Below are 21,435 nucleotides of genomic sequence, written 5' to 3'. Positions count from 1 at the left end.
CTAGCCCACCCCTGGTTGTGAGACGTGCAGTCCGTACTGACAGCGGTGGCACCTGCGTGCCGGGCTGGTGGTGGACGTGGGAGAGTCGGGCCTCTCAGGTGGCCCCGGACTGCACCGCCGAGCTGCGGGATGTCACACAAGCCTGTGTGGCGACCACTAGCCCACCCCTGGTTGTGAGACGTGCAGTCCGTACTGACCGCGGTGGCACCTGCGTGCCGGGCTGGTGGTGGACATGGGAGAGTCGGGCCTCTCAGGTGGCCCCGGACTGCACCGCCGAGCTGCGAGATGTCACAACCGCAGAGCTGCGGGATGTCACACAAGCCTGTGTGGCGACCACTAGCGCAGCCAGCGAGATGTGCAGTCCGTACTGACCTCGGTGGCAGCTACGTGCCGGGCTGGTGGTGGACATGGGAGAGTCGGACCTCTCAGGTGGCCCCGGACTGCACCGCCGAGCTGCGGGATGTCACACAAGCCTGTTGGCGACCACTAGCGCAGCCAGCAAGATGTGCAGTCCGTACTGACCTCGGTGGCAGCTGCGTGCCGGGCTGGTGGTGGACATGGGAGAGTCGGGCCTCTCAGGTGGCCCCGGACTGCACCGCCGAGCTGCGGGATGTCACACAAGCCAGTGTGGCGACCACTAGCCCACCCCTGGTTGTGAGACGTGCAGTCCGTACTGACCTCGGTGGCAGCTGCGTGCCGGGCTGGTGGTGGACATGGGAGAGTCGGGCCTCTCAGGTGGCCCGGACTGCACCGCAGAGCTGCGGGATGTCACACAAGCCTGTGTGGCGACCACTAGCCCACCCCTGGTTGTGAGACGTGCAGTCCGTACTGACCTCGGTGGCAGCTGCGTGCCGGGCTGGTGGTGGACATGGGAGAGTCGGGCCTCTCTGGTGGCCGCGGACTGCACCGCCGAGCTGCGGGATGTCACACAAGCCTGTGTGGCGACCACTAGCCCACCCCTGGTTGTGAGACGTGCAGTCCGTACTGACCGCGGTGGCAGCTGCGTGCCGGGCTGGTGGTGGACATGGGAGAGTCGGGCCTCTCAGGTGGCCCCGGACTGCACCGCCGAGCTGCGGGATGTCACACAAGCCTGTGTGGCGACCACTAGCCCACCCCTGGTTGTGAGACGTGCAGTCCGTACTGACCGCGGTGGCAGCTGCGTGCCGGGCTGGTGGTGGACATGGGAGAGTCGGGCCTCTCAGGTGGCCCCGGACTGCACCGCCGAGCTGCGGGATCTCACACAAGCCTGTGTGGCGACCACTAGCCCCACCCTGGTTGTGAGACGTGCAGTCCGTACTGACCGCGGTGGCACCTGCGTGCCGGGCTGGTGGTGGACATGGGAGAGTCAGGCCTCTCAGGTGGCCCCGGACTGCACCGCCGAGCTGCGGGATGTCACACCAGCCTGTGTGGCGACCACTAGCCCACCCCTGGTTGTGAGACGTGCAGTCCGTACTGACCTGGGTGGCAGCTGCGTGCCGGGCTGGTGGTGGACATGGGAGAGTCGGGCCTCTCAGGTGGCCCCGGACTGCACCGCCGAGCTGCGGGATCTCACACAAGCCTGTGTGGCGACCACTAGCCCACCCCTGGTTGTGAGACTTGCAGTCCATACTGACCTGGGTGGCAGCTGCGTGCCGGACTGGTGGTGGACATGGGAGAGTCGGGCCTCTCAGGTGGCCCCGGACTGCACCGCCGAGCTGCGGGATCTCACACAAGCCTGTGTGGCGACCTCTAGCCCACCCCTGGTTGTGAGACGTGCAGTCCGTACTGACCGCGGTGGCACCTGCGTGCCGGGCTGGTGGTGGACATGGGAGAGTCGGGCCTCTCAGGTGGCCCCGGACTGCACCGCCGAGCTGCGGGATGTTACACCAGCCTGTGTGGCGACCACTAGCCCACCCTGGTTGTGAGACGTGCAGTCCGTACTGACCGCGGTGGCAGCTGCGTGCCGGGCTGGTGGTGGACATGGGAGAGTCGGGCCTCTCAGGTGGCCCCGGACTGCACCGCCGAGCTGCGGGATCTCACACAAGCCTGTGTGGCGACCACTAGCCCACCCCTGGTTGTGAGACGTGCAGTCCGTACTGACCTGGGTGGCAGCTGCGTGCCGGGCTGGTGGTGGACATGGGAGAGTCGGGCCTCTCAGGTGGCCCCGGACTGCACCGCCGAGCTGCGGGATCTCACACAAGCCTGTGTGGCGACCTCTAGCCCACCCCTGGTTGTGAGACGTGCAGTCCGTACTGACCGCGGTGGCACCTGCGTGCCGGGCTGGTGGTGGACATGGGAGAGTCGGGCCTCTCAGGTGGCCCCGGACTGCACCGCCGAGCTGCGGGATGTCACACCAGCCTGTGTGGCGACCACTAGCCCACCCTGGTTGTGAGACGTGCAGTCCGTACTGACCGCGGTGGCAGCTGCGTGCCGGGCTGGTGGTGGACATGGGAGAGTCGGGCCTCTCTGGTGGCCCCGGACTGCACCGCCGAGCTGCGGGATGTCACACAAGCCTGTGTGGCGACCACTAGCCCACCCCTGGTTGTGAGACGTGCAGTCCGTACTGACCGCGGTGGCAGCTGCGTGCCGGGCTGGTGGTGGACATGGGAGAGTCGGGCCTCTCAGGTGGCCCCGGACTGCACCGCCGAGCTGCGGGATGTCACACAAGCCTGTGTGGCGACCACTAGCCCACCCCTGGTTGTGAGACGTGCAGTCCGTACTGACAGCGGTGCCACCTGCGTGCCGGGCTGGTGGTGGACATGGGAGAGTCGGGCCTCTCAGGTGGCCCCGGACTGCACCGCCGAGCTGCGAGATGTCACAACCGCAGAGCTGCGGGATGTCACACAAGCCTGTGTGGCGACCACTAGCGCAGCCAGCGAGATGTGCAGTCCGTACTGACCTCGGTGGCAGCTACGTGCCGGGCTGGTGGTGGACATGGGAGAGTCGGACCTCTCAGGTGGCCCCGGACTGCACCGCCGAGCTGCGGGATGTCACACAAGCCTGTTGGCGACCACTAGCGCAGCCAGCAAGATGTGCAGTCTGTACTGACCTCGGTGGCAGCTGCGTGCCGGGCTGGTGGTGGACATGGGAGAGTCGAGCCTCTCAGGTGGCCCCGGACTGCACCGCCGAGCTGCGGGATGTCACACAAGCCTGTGTGGCGACCACTAGCCCACCCCTGGTTGTGAGACGTGCAGTCCGTACTGACCGCGGTGGCAGCTGCGTGCCGGGCTGGTGGTGACATGGGAGAGTCGGGCCTCTCTGGTGGTGGCACAGATTCATATATTCAGCTAGCTTGTGAACTTCTCATTGTTGAACAAAGATAGAGTTCTAGTACAAGCCAGAATTTTATGTACCTATTTTTTTATTTTATTTTTTATTAATTTATTTTTATTTTTAAATATTTTTTTCCCTAAAATTTTATGATATCAAAGAAAACTTGTGCTGTTTTTCTCCGTGTGCTTCTGATTATTTTTGTCAATATTATGGTGGTTTTCTCAGTGTGCTCCCGATTATTCTTGTTAATATTTTGATGGTTAATCTGTGTGCTTGCGATCATTCCTGCGGTTTCAGTCAAAGTTCAAGGTCACACTCATCCATTATGGCCACCGTGACGTCGCAATCCAAGATGGCGGACCATGAGAAATCTGAGAAGCACTAGCAGGAAGGACGAACTTCCTTCTCCTTGGAGACTATCGTAGCTATCCTTCTTATGCGATCGATAGTGAGCATCCCGCATCCTGCATAAAATAAATAAATATTATTTACCTGCAAGCAATACGGGACGTCATCTGATGTTGAAAAGTAGAACTAGTTGCAGCAAGTATCTTTGCATAAGATAAATTAACTCTCGCTGACGAAATATTTAAAAAAATTGTATTTAAGTAATGGTTATTAATTTAAAACTCTTAGTTTGCATCTGGCATTAGCATTGGTAACTAATATGAATTCTGATGTAGGATCTGACGCTGTATCGAAAGAACATAGGTGTGAGTTTTGCAGCAAGAGTTTATCTTGAGAAAGAATAAAAAAAAACACGAGAAAAATGACTGTGTTTAAAATCCACTACGCAATATGATAAGATGTGTTCGATGTAGCAAGTCGTTTACGCGGAGAGAGAGCTTAAAAAGACATGGCAGAACTTGTAACGCCAAGCCTGCGTACAAGCTAGAGGACAACGATGAATCTACTAGACTAAGGAAGAGTGATCTACATTATGACAATAATTTTCCTGGCTCTTCCGATCTCGACAAAGAACTTAAATTGAAGGAGGTTGATGATTTATGGAAGAATGAAGACAGTGGCAGAATCCTTAACGTGAACAGTGAGAATATATTCCAGCCAAATTCAAGTAGATCTTTCCTACTTTGTAGAAATGATGGACTCCTAAAAAGGAAGCATGAAGACGATGAAGACACTTCAACATCATCAAAATCGAATTATTACGGTAAATTGGGTGAAGACGATTCCTTCTACGGTGATTGTTACAGTGACTCTGAGGCTGATGACAAAGACATAGACTATGATGAAGCACCTAAAGCTGACAAGATCGAAGAATGTGGTGGTGTCCTGAGACCGAAACGATGGAAACGACGTGATATATTAAATAAATCTGTCAAGCTTGTGATGATCACCGTCTCAAAAATGAAAGTTACCCTGAGGTTGGTGGTAAAATGGAAGACACAAGAGATCATAATATTTATTATAAACGTGCAAGGAAGATGGTGGTAGAAGAGAATGATTACACATCATGGAAAGATCCAAACAAATTGGTTGATCGGCTAAGACTTCTACATGGTTCGCTTTGTGCAGGAAACTATTCGTGCATCAAAGAAATATCCTTCATACTCAAGGAACTGAGGAAAGCTGGCTACATACAATAATGGCTTGTTTTACTTGCTTTTGTATAATGTAAAGAAATAAAATAAATAAAATAAATAATTTAAATTATAAAAATTTAATGTTTTTATTTCTTGTATTCTGATTTCTAATTAAGACTTAGATCTCGCAACTTGTGCTTCCTTTTTGCCTTTTTTGTTGATGGAGCTTCCAAATGTGCTTCCTCATTCGATGGTGTTTCCAAAATGTGCTTCCTTATTCGATGGTGCTTCCAAAATGTGCTGCCTTTTTCGTTGGCAGTGCTTCCAAATGTGCTGCCTTTTCGTTGGCGGTGCTTCCAAATGTGCTGCCTTTTCGTTGTCGGTGCTTCCAAATATGCTTCCTTATTCGATGGTGCTTCCAAAATGTGCTGCCTTTTTCGTTGGCAGTGCTTCCAAATGTGCTGCCTTTTCGTTGTCGGTGCTTCCAAATGTGCTGCCTTTTCGTTGTCGGTGCTTCCAAATGTGCTGCCTTTTCGTTGTCGGTGCTTCCAAATGTGCTGCCTTTTCGTTGTCGGTGCTTCCAAATGTGCTGCCTTTTCGTTGTCGGTGCTTCCAAATGTGCTGCCTTTTCGTTGTCGGTGCTTCCAAATGTGCTGCCTTTTCGTTGTCGGTGCTTCCAAATGTGCTGCCTTTTCGTTGTCGGTGCTTCCAAATGTGCTGCCTTTTCGTTGTCGGTGCTTCCAAATGTGCTGCCTTTTCGTTGTCGGTGCTTCCAAATGTGCTGCCTTTTCGTTGTCGGTGCTTCCAAATGTGCTGCCTTTTCGTTGTCGGTGCTTCCAAATGTGCTGCCAAATGTGCTGCCTTTTCGTTGTCGGTGCTTCCAAATGTGCTGCCTTTTCGTTGTCGGTGCTTCCAAATGTGCTGCCTTTTCGTTGTCGGTGCTTCCAAATGTGCTGCCTTTTCGTTGTCGGTGCTTCCAAATGTGCTGCCTTTTCGTTGTCGGTGCTTCCAAATGTGCTGCCTTTTCGTTGTCGGTGCTTCCAAATGTGCTGCCTTTTCGTTGTCGGTGCTTCCAAATGTGCTGCCTTTTCGTTGTCGGTGCTTCCAAATGTGCTGCCTTTTCGTTGTCGGTGCTTCCAAATGTGCTGCCTTTTCGTTGTCGGTGCTTCCAAATGTGCTGCCTTTTCGTTGTCGGTGCTTCCAAATGTGCTGCCTTTTCGTTGTCGGTGCTTCCAAATGTGCTGCCTTTTCGTTGTCGGTGCTTCCAAATGTGCTGCCTGTTCGTTGTCGGTGCTTCCAAATGTGCTGCCTGTTCGTTGTCGGTGCTTCCAAATGTGCTGCCTGTTCGTTGTCGGTGCTTCCAAATGTGCTGCATGTTCGTTGTCGGTGCTTCCAAATGTGCTGCCTGTTCGTTGTCGGTGCTTCCAAATGTGCTGCCTGTTCGTTGTCGGTGCTTCCAAATGTGCTGCCTGTTTGTTGTCGGTGCTTCCAAATGTGCTGCCTGTTCGTTGTCGGTGCTTCCAAATGTGCTGCCTGTTCGTTGTCGGTGCTTCCAAATGTGCTGCCTGTTCGTTGTCGGTGCTTCCAAATGTGCTGCCTGTTCGTTGTCGGTGCTTCCAAATGTGCTGCCTGTTCGTTGTCGGTGCTTCCAAATGTGCTGCCTGTTCGTTGTCGGTGCTTCCAAATGTGCTGCCTGTTCGTTGTCGGTGCTTCCAAATGTGCTGCCTGTTCGTTGTCGGTGCTTCCAAATGTGCTGCCTGTTCGTTGTCGGTGCTTCCAAATGTGCTGCCTGTTCGTTGTCGGTGCTTCCAAATGTGCTGCCTGTTCGTTGTCGGTGCTTCCAAATGTGCTGCCTGTTCGTTGTCGGTGCTTCCAAATGTGCTGCCTGTTCGTTGTCGGTGCTTCCAAATGTGCTGCCTGTTCGTTGTCGGTGCTTCCAAATGTGCTGCCTGTTCGTTGTCGGTGCTTCCAAATGTGCTGCCTGTTCGTTGTCGGTGCTTCCAAATGTGCTGCCTGTTCGTTGTCGGTGCTTCCAAATGTGCTGCCTGTTCGTTGTCGGTGCTTCCAAATGTGCTGCCTGTTCGTTGTCGGTGCTTCCAAATGTGCTGCCTGTTCGTTGTCGGTGCTTCCAAATGTGCTGCCTGTTCGTTGTCGGTGCTTCCAAATGTGCTGCCTGTTCGTTGTCGGTGCTTCCAAATGTGCTGCCTGTTCGTTGTCGGTGCTTCCAAATGTGCTGCCTGTTCGTTGTCGGTGCTTCCAAATGTGCTGCCTGTTCGTTGTCGGTGCTTCCAAATGTGCTGCCTGTTCGTTGTCGGTGCTTCCAAATGTGCTGCCTGTTCGTTGTCGGTGCTTCCAAATGTGCTGCCTGTTCGTTGTCGGTGCTTCCAAATGTGCTGCCTGTTCGTTGTCGGTGCTTCCAAATGTGCTGCCTGTTCGTTGTCGGTGCTTCCAAATGTGCTGCCTGTTCGTTGTCGGTGCTTCCAAATGTGCTGCCTTTTCGTTGTCGGTGCTTCCAAATGTGCTGCCTTTTCGTTGTCGGTGCTTCCAAATGTGCTGCCTTTTCGTTGTCGGTGCTTCCAATTGTGCTGCCTTTTCGTTGTCGGTGCTTCCAAATGTGCTGCCTTTTCGTTGTCGGTGCTTCCAAATGTGCTGCCTTTTCGTTGTCGGTGCTTCCAAATGTGCTGCCTTTTCGTTGTCGGTGCTTCCAAATGTGCTGCCTTTTCGTTGTCGGTGCTTCCAAATGTGCTGCCTTTTCGTTGTCGGTGCTTCCAAATGTGCTGCCTTTTCGTTGTCGGTGCTTCCAAATGTGCTGCCTTTTCGTTGTCGGTGCTTCCAAATGTGCTGCCTTTTCGTTGTCGGTGCTTCCAAATGTGCTGCCTTTTCGTTGTCGGTGCTTCCAAATGTGCTGCCTTTTCGTGGTCGGTGCTTCCAAATGTGCTGCCTTTTCGTGGTCGGTGCTTCCAAATGTGCTGCCTTTTCGTGGTCGGTGCTTCCAAATGTGCTGCCTTTTCGTGGTCGGTGCTTCCAAATGTGCTGCCTTTTCGTGGTCGGTGCTTCCAAATGTGCTGCCTTTTCGTGGTCGGTGCTTCCAAATGTGCTGCCTTTTCGTGGTCGGTGCTTCCAAATGTGCTGCCTTTTCGTGGTCGGTGCTTCCAAATGTGCTGCCTTTTCGTGGTCGGTGCTTCCAAATGTGCTGCCTTTTCGTGGTCGGTGCTTCCAAATGTGCTGCCTTTTCGTGGTCGGTGCTTCCAAATGTGCTGCCTTTTCGTGGTCGGTGCTTCCAAATGTGCTGCCTTTTCGTGGTCGGTGCTTCCAAATGTGCTGCCTTTTCGTGGTCGGTGCTTCCAAATGTGCTGCCTTTTCGTGGTCGGTGCTTCCAAATGTGCTGCCTTTTCGTGGTCGGTGCTTCCAAATGTGCTGCCTTTTCGTGGTCGGTGCTTCCAAATGTGCTGCCTTTTCGTGGTCGGTGCTTCCAAATGTGCTGCCTTTTCGTGGTCGGTGCTTCCAAATGTGCTGCCTTTTCGTGGTCGGTGCTTCCAAATGTGCTGCCTTTTCGTGGTCGGTGCTTCCAAATGTGCTGCCTTTTCGTGGTCGGTGCTTCCAAATGTGCTGCCTTTTCGTGGTCGGTGCTTCCAAATGTGCTGCCTTTTCGTGGTCGGTGCTTCCAAATGTGCTGCCTTTTCGTGGTCGGTGCTTCCAAATGTGCTGCCTTTTCGTGGTCGGTGCTTCCAAATGTGCTGCCTTTTCGTGGTCGGTGCTTCCAAATGTGCTGCCTTTTCGTGGTCGGTGCTTCCAAATGTGCTGCCTTTTCGTGGTCGGTGCTTCCAAATGTGCTGCCTTTTCGTGGTCGGTGCTTCCAAATGTGCTGCCTTTTCGTGGTCGGTGCTTCCAAATGTGCTGCCTTTTCGTGGTCGGTGCTTCCAAATGTGCTGCCTTTTCGTGGTCGGTGCTTCCAAATGTGCTGCCTTTTCGTGGTCGGTGCTTCCAAATGTGCTGCCTTTTCGTGGTCGGTGCTTCCAAATGTGCTGCCTTTTCGTGGTCGGTGCTTCCAAATGTGCTGCCTTTTCGTTGATGGTCCTTCTATTTTTAATGTTGTTTTGACTCTAGTATTTTAGTAAATTGTTCTTGATTTGACTAGCGTATTATTCCATACGGTGCATGTATATAAGCGATTCCTAGACAACAGGACGCTGAGTTTGTTACTGACGTCGTCGGTGTAAGGATCACCTAGTTTGTTTCTTCTGGTGCATTAATCACGTAATTACCTATTCTTGCGAACTCGATGACATCTTTACCGACTTTAACGACGAACTCGATGGAGGTTGTACCATAGACTGCGGGAATCATGACGTCAGCGTCTACGATGGTGGAGCAGATCCTGTTGGCAACGTCGATGTCAACACTGGAGGAGACTTCAACAGAAGTGGTACCGCCAGCAGAAGAGACTTTAATGCCGCTAGTGCTGGCTGCGCAGGGAAACTCGACAAACGCTGGTTTGCCATCAATGGAGACTTCAATGGATGCCGAATCAACGCAAACAACGAACATCGGTGCTGTTACTGTGACAAGATTTTCTCAAACAACAGCAATGCTCGACGACACGAGAGGAGCGAATGTGCCAAGAACCTATATCGTAAAATGTTTGTTTGTGAGAAATGTCATAAGCAGTTTGCCAGAAAAGATAATATGAAAACGCACATGAAGGCATGCAAAGGTCCTGCTGTGCGGCAGAAAGTAAAGGTTTCGGCGCAACAACGATGCATCGATGTGCATAAGAGTATGCCTGGAAATGGTACTACTGTTGCAACGCCTGTATCTGGATCAGGTCTGAAAGGATCGTCTTCATCACCACGGTATACTTGCAGCTACTGTGATACGTCGTTCGCATTTTCCCATGATGCACGAAGACATGAGCGGAGCAAATGCACGAAGAATCCTTCTCGCATGAAGTTTCGCTGTGATGAGTGCCTTAAATGGTTTACTCGAATTGACAGTTTCCGACATCATGCGAAAAAATGTAAATGTGGAGTCTGTGCTCCTACTGCTGAACTACCTGCCGACATTTCGACTCCTCGCTTTAGATTGGAGACACGAAAGCGTACAACCAAAAAAACAGATGCCCAGCAACCGATTGTTATGACGTCTAAACATGGAACTTAACCTAAGACTGTGTTCGGAGCATTACAAGTGAACGATAATGGCTTCTACTTGGCGCAGTCTGCATTTCGTGGAACGTTGAAAGACTACTATTATCTAAATACGTTTAGTGAGACGAAAGACATTTGTAATTTTCTTGACGATATCAGACAGAAGCTAATCAATCAGCTTACTGATGATGTAGCAACAAACGGACCTTTGAAATATAACTTGTGGTTGGACTGTATATATGGAAAGCTATATCCGTTCGATGACAAAGTGAAGAAGTGTGCATTCAAGACATCGGCTGCAGTAATTTACAGTTCTAACGATGTGAAGCAAACTGTTAAAAACGGTATCCAGAAACTCTGTCAAGAAGAGGTGGACTATGTCTGTAAAGGTTCTGGCTGGACTCTGTATAGTATAAACCGATTGGAGCTAAGAATTAGTCATTTCACACCGCTGCGGAACTAAATGATTATAAGATTGCTGGCTTTCGCAAATGATCCTGTAGTAGAATAGAAATTATGTAATAAATATTATGTTTGTAAAATAACTTGTGGTGTTTAATTCCTCGAACCTGTTACTATTATGTTAAATTGATGTTATATTTAATTTTTTTGCATCGTCCTAGATCGTACCAAGGAATGGAATCGATCGAATCAATATGTTAATTAATGAGTGAATTATTTAATGAAATTTGAATTTTTTTCATTAAAATTAGATAATAAATACAAATATCTAAGATGACGGTCGTACTGTCTTATAGGATGATGGTTGATTAGGAAACTATGCTTCTTTTAGGACTTTGATCATTATTTATTAAAATTATTATTTATTACATAAAATCAAATGTTTTACATCGTCTAGGGATCAAAGCAAGGACGGGAATCGATCGCATCAATCAGTATGTTTATTGCCAATTTATTTAACGAATATTTAAATTTTTCCCGCATTTCTAGCATTGAAATTACGGATTTTCAAGATGGCGGACATAACGTCATACTAGGTGATGATATATAAATTATTTGAAAAAAAAGTGGTGGGAGTCAGTCTGTCAGCAGCCACAATGGGGGGAATGATCAGTCGCCATTTTTTTTTGCCCGCACCGGGTACGAACCGAGGACTCCGAGCTCCGTGTCGTAAAAGTATGTTTTTTATAAAAAAATTTATTAAAATTTTATGAAGTGAATTTTTAAAAATTTTAAATTTTTTAAAATTATAATCGGATAATAAATAAAAAAGTTAAAGATGGCGGCCGTAACGGAAACTGCAACGGTGACGTCATCATCCAATATGGCGGATAACACATCGCCGGAATATTCGAGAACACAATGACGAGATCCAAAATGGCAGATTTTAAAGATGGCACCCGTGATCTACTTGTCCCTTTTACGTTATGTCCCGTTACGCTGTGTCCCGTTAAGCTGCACCCAAGATGGCGGATCCAAGATGGCGGATCCAAGATGGCTGATCCCAAATGGCCGCCGGGGTCAAGGTCAAAGGTCAAGGTCACAACCGTCCAAGATGGCCGCCGTGACGTCACAATCCAATATGGCGGTCATGGTATCCTTATTCCTAGAAATGGCTTAACTGAGGCTTGAGTTAAGGATGCTTAAGCCAGTTTTAGGAATTTTCAGCCGCTTTGATTTTTACGGAATAAAACGGTAAATTTTCCCTCGAAACGGGAATTTTTCCCTCGAAAACGGGAAAGTTTGAGTCATTTTGAGTCATTTTTGAGTAATTTTGAGGAATTTTTGCCGCCGTGATGTCACAAATCCAAGATGGCTGACCGACAATCTCAATCCACACCCTGAACCCTGTTTCCGGAGGAACATTTACATACTACTTGAGCCCAGTCGTGAATTGTTTTTATTTTTCAAATGATCACGGTTCCTAATTTTTTTACATCAGGTCCCTTCGTTTACCTTAACTTGTCACGTCACACGTGCTGTCTTAACAGTTAGGCCTATAACTGTGTTTCTGAATTGTTTTGAAATAAACAAAAATAATTTTTCAAGCATTATGTGTATTTTTGTTAGTAATTAAAATGATTAGGACTCATGTTTGTTTATTGATTAGTACTTTTCAACATTCTTTTCTTCCCGCCAGATCACTGTACTCTAGGTACTGTTTTGCTCATGTCTCCCACTATATTTATGTGTTTTTTATTAGTATAAATCACTTAGGTATAGCTGTTGTACGTATCTGCAAAGTGTCTTGGTATCAGTTTCTTAGTTTTGAATTTACACTGTGAATAGAAATTATCATAGCGTATGGTATGTAACTAGCCAAGCATTTGCTAGGGTTTATCCGGTAAACCATTGAAAACAGAAATAAGAGTTGCTGAGCGGGATTAGAACCCAGATTATCCGAAATGACAGGTGACTGCTTCATCTCACTCTATAATTTACTTAGAATGAAATTCTTGTAGGTTTCTTCGATGATTACATCTCATTTTTCATGCCGGATAACGAACCAGGTTTAACGGTGACTGGAACTTACCACATGCCTAACGCTTCTACGCGGTAGCAGTATTTTCGCCGACATTACGCCTCTATAAGAATAAGCAATGATCTTGATGGTATATGCAATCAAAGTAGTTACAAGTAAGAACATACTCATTCAAACACCAAAATATTTACCCACATTGCAACAAAATTTTCAATAACACACTAATAAGAACATGTGCCCCACCCAAACCCCCTTTTTTCCGTGCGTGGCCCTTTAGAATGTAGGAGTGGTAATGAAGTAATGCATGTCATCTTGGTGACATCATCGGTATTGTTATGGTATCATGAAGTAGACTAATTCCACATGCTTGTACACACCATTCAAAGCAATTAACGATATCATTGAGGTAAATATATTTCAGTGAAAATTACATGAAACAGTACACCCTCCTCCCCACACTTCCATTTACTTCCACCACTAAGGTCAACACATACAATGTTATTACTCACACAACTCAAATTTTGTTTGTCAAGCAACAGTGGGTGTTTAAAATTGACATGTAGGTACCTGTGTTTGGGTCACGGACATATTCCACTTCTGCCCCTTCCCTTCCCAGAAGGCGCACAAAATTGGACGCACCCACCAACTGTGCATTTTCAATCATTCCCTGAAATAAAAATATTAGAAAAATAGCTACATAAACATACATGACAGATACTTAACTATGCACATGATTAATCACTATGTGCCTAGTTTGACATTTGCCCCACTGAGTCCGATAAACCACCGCTCCATAAACCTTATATACTAATAGATATTGAAAGCAACTATTGATAAAAGTGGTTTTGTGGAGAAAATTTATTCTCATTAATTACATAAGTAATTACGTGTGATCGGTGCCCTTCTACAAAAAAAGATCTGAAACTGATCCATGTGGATAATAAACCATCAGAATTCATGAATTTCATTTTGAATTTTTTTTTTTTAAAGGTGCTAAATTGGGGACGCTTATGTGCATTTGCACCAGCCCCCGTTGTTCAACAGCTGTGATTGCAGCTTCTCGGAACAATATAATACAAGAATGTCACCAGGCTATACTTAATCATACTGAATGTATATGAAGAGCAAAAACAGTACTACATAAACTTATTCATTTATGTAATCGGCTAAGGACCTGTGTCGCATGTTAACTACCCATATATAGTCATAATATCCGTATGATAAGCCAATTAAATGGGGATATAATCTCAATTCTTGAACAATGGAATGGGCATGAGGCATCGGATTAATAAACATTTAATGCCAGTCACAATTGAGTTTGTTCATTGGTGTTTTGAATGTTAATAACATGTTAAGAATCATTGAACATAATTAATTTTTTTTATTTCTGCTTTTATGTAAACATGGACCTATAGTTATTAAACCAACAGCACTGTACTGCTTTTGTCTGCTTAACCTGTGTACAGCTGGTTAACAGCTTGCTATATGGTTCACAAGTGCATCAAGTAATATGGCTTGTGACTAAGTATTATTTCTCTGCCTTCTAGACCCTCGTCACCAAATGTAATGGAACAGATTAGTTAAATGTTACACTATCAGGTAATCCACACTTACACAATTTCTCTCTATATTATTGTTTGTATTGTCTTCTTTGTTACATATATTTGCAAATTTTCTCATCTATCTTGCAATGTAAAGATTAAAGTCAAGTTATTATTATGTTTACATATTTTGTAAGTACTTTGTTGTGTTTTCAGATCAAGGGAACCAAGTGAATTTAGCTGAAGTTGGCTTTATCTCAGATTTATTTGGCTTGCCCTCTTTTCTCCCAAAACACGACGTGGGTGGTTCCTAAAAGTACAGTACTCAACATAAAATAGTACAACATTAACACTGGACTGTTCATTCGATAAAATAAGCAACAAACCCAGCACAGTACTCTCAAAAATATTTGTCACTACACTAAAATGTACAGCATCCACCATAAAATATGCAACACTTTAAAATAAGCAAGTGCAGGACTCACCATAATATATGCAATGCTTTTGTGTGCCAACCATAAAAAATGAACATCAAAACAACAGAACTGTCCAAACGATTATTGGTGAAATTACAATGTACCTTATAAAAAGTACAGATCAGATGAAAAATGTACCATAAAAATTAAATGTACAGCCACGACCATAAAATGCTACATGACACCACACAATATCGGCAGAGACCATGCATTTGCCATAAAATAGTGCAACATTAATACTGGACTATGCTATCCATAAAATAAACAAAAAAACAGTACAGCACTGTTTAAAATATGTGTCACTACACTGAAAAGTACAGTACCCAGCATACAATATGCAACATCAAAAGTACAGCAGTGTTAAAATTGTGTAGAATAAAAATTACAGCACATCCTAAAAAGGAGTTTATATATAAAAATTTACAGTAAAATAATAATATAAGCAACATAATCGGAATGCTACATAAAAAAAAGTATAAATAGTGATTCTCAGCGTACAGCACTTACCAAAGGCATCTGACCCAAAAATATAACACCATTATGCATTACTACAACATTAAATATTTTTTTAGCTTTAACTAAAGTTTGCACAGTTAGAGCTGATAAGTAATTCGCTTGTGCGTATTGTCTGCTTCATCAACAAATTACAAAATGCGTGTTACCTGCCGTACAGCTCTATCAAAATCATCTAAACCAAAATTATAACACAACTTTGGTTCAGGAAACATTTGTTTAATGTTTTTTTTTTCAGTTATAACTAAAATTGTACTTATAGAGCTGTTAGGCTCTTCTGTTGTGCGTATTGTCTGCTTCAGCAAGAAATTTCAAAATGCGTGGTACCTTCCGTACAGCTCTATCAAAATTGTCTAAACCAAAAATCCCCGTGTGGTGTACGGGTTAGAATATCACCACAGTTGACCCGTGCTTGTCGTACGAGGCGACTAATCGGGATGCGGTCGGGACCTGCAATGTATTCGGACCTTCACCTCATGTTTCCTTTATCTTCTCTATCTCGTCATCTTTCTCTTTTCACCTCACCAGGTCCCGTCGTACCTTTTCTTTCCTCGGCATCGTCTCAGGCCAGGGCGATGTATTCCTTCCTAATGAGGGCCTCTCCTCGCAATTGAGTGCTGCCTCCAACTTGTGTGACCACACGTGGTGCCTTTGCTAGTGACGGTTTAGCGAACCCTTCTCACTGTCCGAGCAGGCAAGTTTAGGTGCGGAGCCCGTATCCATGCACATGTACACTCACGTAGCACAACTGGTGCTGCCCTGGCGGGGGGGTCTGTGGGGCCGACCTGCCCCCACAGCCATACTTGCTGGGGCGACGTGTTACCGCTGTGCAGGGGAGGCCGGTGTAATCAACCACAAGTCCCCTGAAATGGCACCTAGGGTGACCTTATAGTGGGGAGCCTGGGAGGTTTTCCCAGGTAGGGGAATAAAACCGGCCATGCCCCGGATGTACGACTTGTCCCTGGTTTGGCCCGGTGCACATGCTAATGTGCTACTGGGCCAGTGATTTACAGTGAATAGCGGTGAAGGGTAGCTGCTCCTATGTACAGCTTAGGCCTGATGGAGGTTGGTCCCCCTCCCAACGGCACAAACTGTGGGGTGTTTTAACTGCTGGCTTCTATTCTTCTTCCCCCGAACGTCAGGCTGACGCCGACAGTCCAATTAGGGGGAACTCTCACCATGTCTTCTAAAAGCACTCAGGGTGGCACCCTAAACAGCCACATCGAAAGATTGCGGAAAGCCGACACAAGCGATTCTTCGGACAGCGAAACGAGCAAATCCACCTCGACCGCTGTTAAGCTACCCTCCCCTTGTTTTTTGGTTATCCAGGGTTTCGAGGGGCACACCTTTCAAAAGGTGTCCACCTTTGACTGCAGAGAGTGGTTGATGGTGCAGCTGGTGGATCCGTCAAATACTGCAAAAAGATTAATGACCGAAAGGACATCCTGTTGGAGACATCAAATGCCGCACAGACGCGTGGGCTGCTCGCGATGAAAATGTTCAACGGGGCGACGGTCAAGTTACCCGTTGAGGTCAAGCCACACGTGTCGCTGAACACGTGCAAGGGCGTCATTTGGTGTCCGGACCTGCTCGACGTACCTGATACAGAACTGTTGAACGAATTGACACCCCAGTATGTAGTCCATGTTCGCAGAGTATTTAAAAAATCTGATGTTCTGTCTCCTACGGCTACTCTTATCCTTACATTCGGTATCCGGGACCTCCCTCCTACCTTAAAGGTAGGCTACCTGAATATAAGGGTTAAACAGTTTGTTCTGTCTCCGCTCCGCTGCTACAACTGCCAGAAATACGGTCACTCTTCCGCCCATTGCAAGAACCCTGCGGTTTCCCGAAGTGTTCTGAACCACAGCATCCTTCAGATTCGCCTCAATGCAGCAACCCACTGAGTTGTGTCAACAGTCATCAAGGACACCCAGTATGGTCCAAGGAATGCCCGGTCTTCCACGACGAACAGGCCATCCAAAAGCTGCAGGTGGAAGGAAAGATAAATTTTTCGATGCGCGTAAGAAGAAAGACGCGTTCACGCAGACTTGCGACGTGGTAACACAGACCGATCCACTGACAGTTTCACCCAAGACTACTCCTCCCCCGAACGCCAGGACAGCAACAGTCAGCACACAGTGCGACCTGTCTACTAATCAAGGAAAGCGGACCATCTCAACGGCTACAACAGGAATGTCTAAACCGAAGCGGGTTGGAAATGCAAAGGTTTCAACTCCTTCCACTTCAGCCGGTACCAGTGCAGGTGAACAGGAGGCGACCCGCTGCTTGCCATCCCGCCAACCTACCCCTTCGATTGCTGAAGTTGAGACAGCGATGGTATCTGACGACATCCCTTTTGAGGAGACAGACACTGAATCAAATGGATTTAAACCAGTACTCAACAGACATAAGGGGAAAATGAAATCAAATAAGTAACCTCCCACCCCCTTTCTCTACGTTTATGACTCTTCTCCAATGTAACTGCAGAGGGTACTTCTGCAACCTCGCTGAACTGCACCTGCTTCTCGCCTCGCGCACACCCTTGCTTACATGCTTGCAGGAGACTCACTTCCGTCCTACTGACTCACCCTCTATTGGAGGGCATACATTTTATCGCGCGGACTACCTGCAGGCTGACCAAGCATGCGGTGGCGTGAGTATCATTGCACGGGAAACAACATTTCATGAAGCAATTCCTCTCCGTTCCCCAATTCAGGCAGTGGCGGTTCGCAGCTACTTCGGCATCTTTATCACTGTGTGCTGCGTGTACATACCCCCCACCCAAAGCTTACGTCGTGCTGAATTTGAAGATCCTCTCTCGCAGCTACCACCACCGCTCATTGTTGTTGGTGATTTCAATGCACACAATGAGCTGTGGGGCTCCTCGCGTAGGGACGGCAGAGGCCGTGTGATTGAGGGAATCTTGACAGGTAGCAAACTGGGCCTGTTAAACACCGGTTCTGCTACTCATTTTAGCTCTGACACTGGCTCTTCCTCCTGCATTGACTTGTCCTTCTGTAGTCCTGCTTTAATCACCCATTTTGATTGGTCTGTTCACAACGACCTCTGTGGAAGTGATCACTACCCAATCTTTCTGGAGACCCTGACGAATCACTCACCCCACCTTCCGTCTCGATGGGTGATTAAGAAAGCGGACTGGGAAAAATTCAGCGATAACCTCCATGTGCCCACCACCCTCAATCCAGATGTGGACATGGCGGTGGAGCAATTCACCACAATGTTGGTATCTGCGGGGGAGATCTCCATCCTTAAATCTTCGCCCACGTGTCGGCGTTGCACACCCAGGTGGGTTGACCAGTGTCGTGATGCTATCCGTACAGACGGCGAGCACTCCGACGGTTTACGCGCCCGACCGACACAACAGCGCTTGGAAGAATTCCGCATTTGCAGGGCAAGAGCACGATGTACCATTCGTGAGAGCAGACGCAATTCCTGGAGAGAGTTTATTTCACAATTAAATGTATATTCCACAAGTCAGCACATTTGGGCCACTATTCGGAAGCTAAATGGACACAATACCTCCACCTACATCCCTTATCTCCGAATACATGGTACCCTTGTGCTAAATGAAATGGACATAGCCAACCAACTCGGCCATGCATTTTCCGAAGTCTCGAGCAGTGCGGGTATCCTCCCGCCTTCCAAAACCTCAAAGCGCGTCACGAGTGTGCCGGAGTGGACTTCCGCTCCTCTAGCGAGGAAGACTATAACCTCCCATTCATGCTCACAGAGCTGGAGAAGGCACTGTCTCACTCGAGGCAGTCATCGGCCGGCCCAGACGGCGTACATTACTCAATGTTGAAGAATATGTCGGAGACAGGAAAGGCTGATTTATTACAATTATTTAATAACATTTGGATATCCGGGACTTTCCCCTCCGCCTGGTGTAAATCGATTTTGGTACCTATTTTAAAGCCAGGGAAGGACAAATCTGAGGCATCCAACTACAGCCCTGTCTCACTTACCAGTTGCATATGCAAGACCATGGAGAGAATGGTGAATTCCCGCCTGGTGTATTGCCTTGAGGCGTGGCGGCTCCTCTCCCCTCTTCAATGTGGCTTCAGGCGTATTCGCTCGACTGTCGACCACCTTGTGGGCTTGGAAGCACTGGAACAGGACGCCTTCCTTCACAGACAGCACGTTATCGCTGTCTTCTTTGACCTTGAAAAGGCTTACGACACCACATGGCGGTTTAGTATTCTTCAACAACTGTATGACTGGGGCCTTCGAGGCTATCTCCCTCTTTTTATCTCACGTTTTATGCAAGATCGTTTCTTTCAGGTTCGTAATGGCACTACTCTCTCCCGTGTGTACGTACAGGAGAACGGTGTCCCACAGGGAAGTGTGCTGAGCGTCACCCTCTTTGCAATGGCCATCAACAGCATTGTGTCTGCCGTCTGCCCTCCAGTGCAATGCGCCTTGTGCGTGGATGATTTGGCCATCTTTTGCCGCTCAGCCACATTCGCCATGGCTGAGCGACAAAGCCAGCTTGCGGTGCGGCGGCTGGAGAGCTGGGCGGACTCTAAAGGCTACAGGTTTACCCATGCCAAGACTCAGGTGATGCATTTCTCCCGAAAGCGCAGTCTCTTCCCTGCCCCTGCGATTCAACTATATGGCTCAGTACTACCGGTCCCTAGTACGGTAAAATTTCTGGGACTTATGTTTGATCTCAAACTGACTTGGTTGCCTCACATTAAAGACCTGAAAGTTTGTTGTGGCAAAGGGCTCAACATCCTTAAATTAGTGAGTAGTCGAGATTGGGGCGCGGACCGCATGACCCTGCTTTGTTTATATCATGTTCTGATCCGGAGTAATCTCGACTACGGATGTGTGGCATACTCCTCGGCACGGCCGTCTGTGTTAAAGCAGTTGGTGAGCGTTCCCCATGCTGGTCTCCGCATCGCTACCGGTGCATTCCGATCCGGCCCGGTCGTGAGCCTCCATGCGGAAGCTGGTGAACTGCCACTGCAGTATAGGCGAGACCTCCTGCTACTCTCGTATGGAGCGCGGTTCCGTTCATGCCCCTCACATCACTACCATATGTCGTTTCTGCACCCCCCTTGTTTAGAATTGTATGCAGCGAAACCACGTGTTACCAGGCCGGCGTGTGTTCGAGCACACGCCGCTTGGGCAAACACAGCGCTTCCGCATAACATGCTACCACCTGTCCCACATGAACAACACTGGGTGCAACATGAGCCTGTGGTACACCTCGACCTGGCCAGATGGGCCAAGCCATCTACACCACCCTTTGTGTACAGAGCAATTTTTCAAGACCTTATGTGTGACAAATTCTGTGGATTTTACTGCCTGTACACAGACGGGTCCCGCTCGGATAGAAATGTCGGGTGTTCTTTTATTTACGGCCAGGAGAGTTATTTGTTTGGGCTACACCCTACTTGTAGTGTCCTGACGTCCGAACTCTACACCATTTTAAAGTCCCTGGGTTATATCGGTGGAGGCACACACCGTCGGTATCTGGTGTGCTCCGACTCTATGAGTGCACTGTCGGCCCTCCAGTCTGGCTCGACTTCGCACCCTGTTCTTCCCCTGATTCGCCATAAACTGCGCGACGTGGAACTCAGGGGTACTCGAGTTGAGTTCCTGTGGGTACCTGGGCATGTAGGCATTCCTGGCAACGAAGCGATCGGGCGGCAAAGGAAGCTTGTGGACTTCCACCTAGCATACACCGTGTCCCTGTATGCAATGTTTTGCTGGCTGCCCGGGAGATTGTTTGGACTGCCTGGCAGAGGGAGTGGCATTCCCTCCCTCTATACAACAAGCTCTGCTCCATCTGCGAGACACCACGCCGCCATGCTTCGCCGACCATCTCACTCGCAGGGAGGCCACGATCATGACCAGACTGCGAACAGGCCACACCAGCCTTACTCACCGGTACCTACTGCAGGGGGAACCACCACCAGAGTGTGACCACTGCAGCATTCATCTGACTGTACGCCACATCCTTCTGGAGTGCCCGCATTATCGCCAGGCCCGCTCTGCTTTTAACTTTCCTTTTAAGCTTTCAGGATTGCTCGGTGAGGGGAGCTCACCATTGAGCGGTGTACTCCGCTTCTTTTTAATGTGTTGTGATGTCCATGTAATTTTACTTCTAGTCACCTTTTATTCTGAACATACTGCTTGTGTAACTATGTCTTGGTTTCTAATTGTTTTTACTTGATTGTTGCTTTTCCCCTGTGGGATAGGTTACTCTGTTTTAACGTGTTTGTTGACATTTACACTGTGGGGCCTTTTAACTGGTTTTATTTTATCGTGCTATTTAATTTTGGTGACCTTTTTTAACCTTTTAATTGGTCGTTGTTACTCCCTCTTTGGGGCATTTTAAGGTTTTTATTTGATTGTTGTTCTTACCTCTGTTGGGACTTTTTAGCCTTTTATATTTAGTCTTTCCCCTGGTGGGACCTTTTAACTGTTTTTATTTGAATGTTGTTCATTCGCCTGTGGGGACTTTTTACCAGTTTTTATCTGTTTACC

General features: G+C 48.1%; 1 protein-coding gene across 1 annotated transcript; it reads right to left on the bottom strand.

The window, feature by feature from the left end:
• LOC134533470 (cuticle collagen 1-like) lies at positions 1 to 715 on the bottom strand. The gene is made up of 5 exons (XM_063370994.1): positions 679 to 715; positions 523 to 603; positions 373 to 453; positions 198 to 278; positions 1 to 122 (listed from the first exon to the last, which is right to left on the bottom strand). Exons 1-5 carry the CDS (start codon positions 713 to 715, stop codon positions 1 to 3), a joined length of 402 nt encoding a protein of 133 aa, XP_063227064.1.
• Positions 716 to 21,435: the final 20,720 nt, after the last annotated feature.

This window comes from Bacillus rossius, chromosome 6 (assembly GCF_032445375.1).
Source record: "Bacillus rossius redtenbacheri isolate Brsri chromosome 6, Brsri_v3, whole genome shotgun sequence".
Lineage (NCBI taxonomy): Eukaryota > Metazoa > Arthropoda > Insecta > Phasmatodea > Bacillidae > Bacillus > Bacillus rossius.
This window is presented reverse-complemented; position numbering and strand designations above follow the sequence as displayed.

What these genes read in the sequence shown, in the direction of transcription:
- LOC134533470 (XM_063370994.1), bottom strand. Translation starts at nt 715, where the DNA reads ATGTCCACCACCAGCCCGGCACGCAGCTGCCACCGAG. An exon ending in GGCACGTAGCTGCCACCGAG is followed by an intron (nt 279 to 372) that starts GTCAGTACGGAC and finishes GACATCTCGCAG; the next exon opens with CTCGGCGGTGCAGTCCGGGG. An exon ending in GGCACGCAGGTGCCACCGCG is followed by an intron (nt 123 to 197) that starts GTCAGTACGGAC and finishes GACATCCCGCAG; the next exon opens with CTCGGCGGTGCAGTCCGGGG.